The sequence below is a fragment of the Bubalus kerabau genome, chromosome 15 (genome assembly GCF_029407905.1).
Source record: "Bubalus kerabau isolate K-KA32 ecotype Philippines breed swamp buffalo chromosome 15, PCC_UOA_SB_1v2, whole genome shotgun sequence".
NCBI lineage: Eukaryota > Metazoa > Chordata > Mammalia > Artiodactyla > Bovidae > Bubalus > Bubalus kerabau.
In genome coordinates, this window is record NC_073638.1 from 83,982,910 (window position 1) to 83,985,310 (window position 2,401).

A 2,401-nucleotide genomic window follows, 5' to 3' on the forward strand; every position below is an offset into this window, starting at 1 on the left:
ACAGGTGTCCAACACTTGCTTTTAGTTCTTACCACATGAATACTCCTGTGGATTTTGAATTTTCCCTTCTGAACATAAAAGGGAAAATGAACAGAATGCCTTTTACCAAGAATAGTCTCCTGAATTATATTTTTTATTTCTGGCCTAAAGATTATGAAAATCAGAATCCTACCAGAAGATAAACAAGAGTGTTTTCTGTCCCAGCCTCAATACTTGAGTATTTCTCTGTGCCTTGTAACACTTCCAACCAAGGTTACAAGGGAAATAGACAAATCTAGACTTTCTCATGTACCAGAGTACATGTACCAGACTTTTCTCATGTATCAGCTTCTTATAGCTAATTTTACCAACCACTTTCCACTTGTTAATTACTGGAAAAACAACTTCCTAGTGGAGACTTGGTCTATTCAAAAAGCAAAAAACAACAAAAAAAGTAACATAAAGACATTGTTGGAGGTGCCAAAATCAGGCACTAGACCATCTCACCAGCAAAAGGCCATTTTCTGATTCCTTTTTCCAGTTACACAGTGAAGAACAAAGAACAGAGATGACTGTATAGCAATAACAGATTAAAAAATTGTCTAAATGTCTCTAACAAGCCAACTGATCAACCAAATCTTAAATATTACAGACATGTTGAGCATTCTCATTGCAACAAATTTATTTTTGTGTGAAGTTAACAAATCTTTGATCTCTTGTTTATTTTTGCTTTGAACAAGTCCATAAGTGAAGTAGTGAATTCATGATTTCCAGAGGTGAAAGAATAGGTTAAATGAGAGAACTAACAGAATGAGTTAGGAAATTCTTTTTTAAAAGAGCTCAGTACTAATAGTAATTCCTGTCCTGCCTAAAGTGAGATGCTATGGAGAGGCTTGCTGGTCTCCTGGCAACCTTGATCTACTTGGTCCACTGGCACCATTGGTCCTTGAGGTAGTACATGCTAAAGGATGGAACATTGAATGGAAGAGTCACATCGTCACAACTAACTACAAAAATGCTTGTGAATTTCTTGACCTATTGATATATTGGGTCATCACTGATGAAGCACGGAGATAATGAACTTCCAGATACTTCTCATGTGTTGTCCTGTCCTTGCACGAGCCATGGGTTTACATCAGAAGATGATAGTAATTATAACTCACTCTGCAGTTAGAAGAGTTGTGGATCAATGTTTTAGTTGACATTTCTCCTACAGCGTACAACTGAAATAAATTCCATAGTCAGTAACACCAGGAAAAGAGTTTCTTCTTCCGTATGCTTAGGGTATCTTTGATTTCTTTGTTCCGCAAGCTATAGATCAATGGATTTAGCATGGGGATTATAACAGTGTACAAGACAGACGCCAGCTTGCTTTGGCTCGAGGAACCATCAGAATTGGGATACACATAAACAAAGATACCCGAGCCAAAGAAGAGGGTCACTGCTGTCAGGTGGGAAGCACAAGTGTTGAAGGCTTTGGACCGGCCTTCAGCTGAAGTGATCTTCACAATGGTGGCGACAATGTAACCATAGGATATCATGATAACCAAGACAGACATGAACCCAAAGATGACTGTGAGCACAGATGTCATGACTTGAAAGAACAAGGTGTCTGAGCAGGATAGGGTTAGCAGTTGGGGCAGGTCACAGAAGAAATGGTTGATGATGTTTGGTCCACAGAAGTGGAGCTGAAGTAAGGCACACAACTGAATGAACGAGCCAAGGAATCCAGTTACACAAGATCCTGCCACCATCTGCACGCAGAGAGAGGGGCACATGGTGGCTGTGTAGAGCAGAGGACTGCAAATGGCGACGTAGCGATCATAAGCCATGGCAGCCAACAGACAGCACTCAGTCAGACCCAGGCTAGAGAACAAGAAGTACTGCATGATGCACCCCATAAAGGAGATGAGTTTATGCTTCCTGAAGAAGTCTGAGAGCATTCTAGGAGCTATGGTGGAAATATAGCAGGTGTCCAGCAAGGACAGGTTACTGAGGAAGAAGTACATAGGCGTGTGCAAATGGGAGTCCATCCTGATGAGGGCGATGAGTCCCAGGTTCCAAAACACTGTCGCCAGGTAGATCCCTAGGAACATTGAAAAGAGGACAGCGGTGAGCTGTGGAAACTCAGAGAACCCCAAGAGAATGAACTCTGTGATTGTTGTACTGTTCCTTCCTCCAGCCATCGCCCTGGGGGGTCCTCAGATCTGTAGGAAAAGGATAAATCTTTAAGTCAGTTGTTACCCCAATGTCCATGGGAAGAAACTGCCTTCAACCCACACCGAACACAGAATCGAGGGAAATAGTGAACAACTTTAAAAGCAACAACCCTGGTTAACTTTGCCCCTAACTGATCACTCTATGTGCCAGAGTTCCCACATGTACAAGATGGCAGCCCAGGGAGCTCAGCCTGGCGCTTTGA

General features: G+C 42.1%; 1 protein-coding gene across 1 annotated transcript; it reads right to left on the reverse strand.

Annotated features, from left to right (window-relative positions):
* Positions 1 to 1,220: 1,220 nt before the first annotated feature.
* LOC129628618 (olfactory receptor 1440-like) lies at positions 1,221 to 2,165 on the reverse strand. The gene has a single exon (XM_055548085.1). The coding sequence runs from the start codon at positions 2,163 to 2,165 to the stop codon at positions 1,221 to 1,223; it is 945 nt and encodes a 314-aa protein (XP_055404060.1).
* Positions 2,166 to 2,401: the final 236 nt, after the last annotated feature.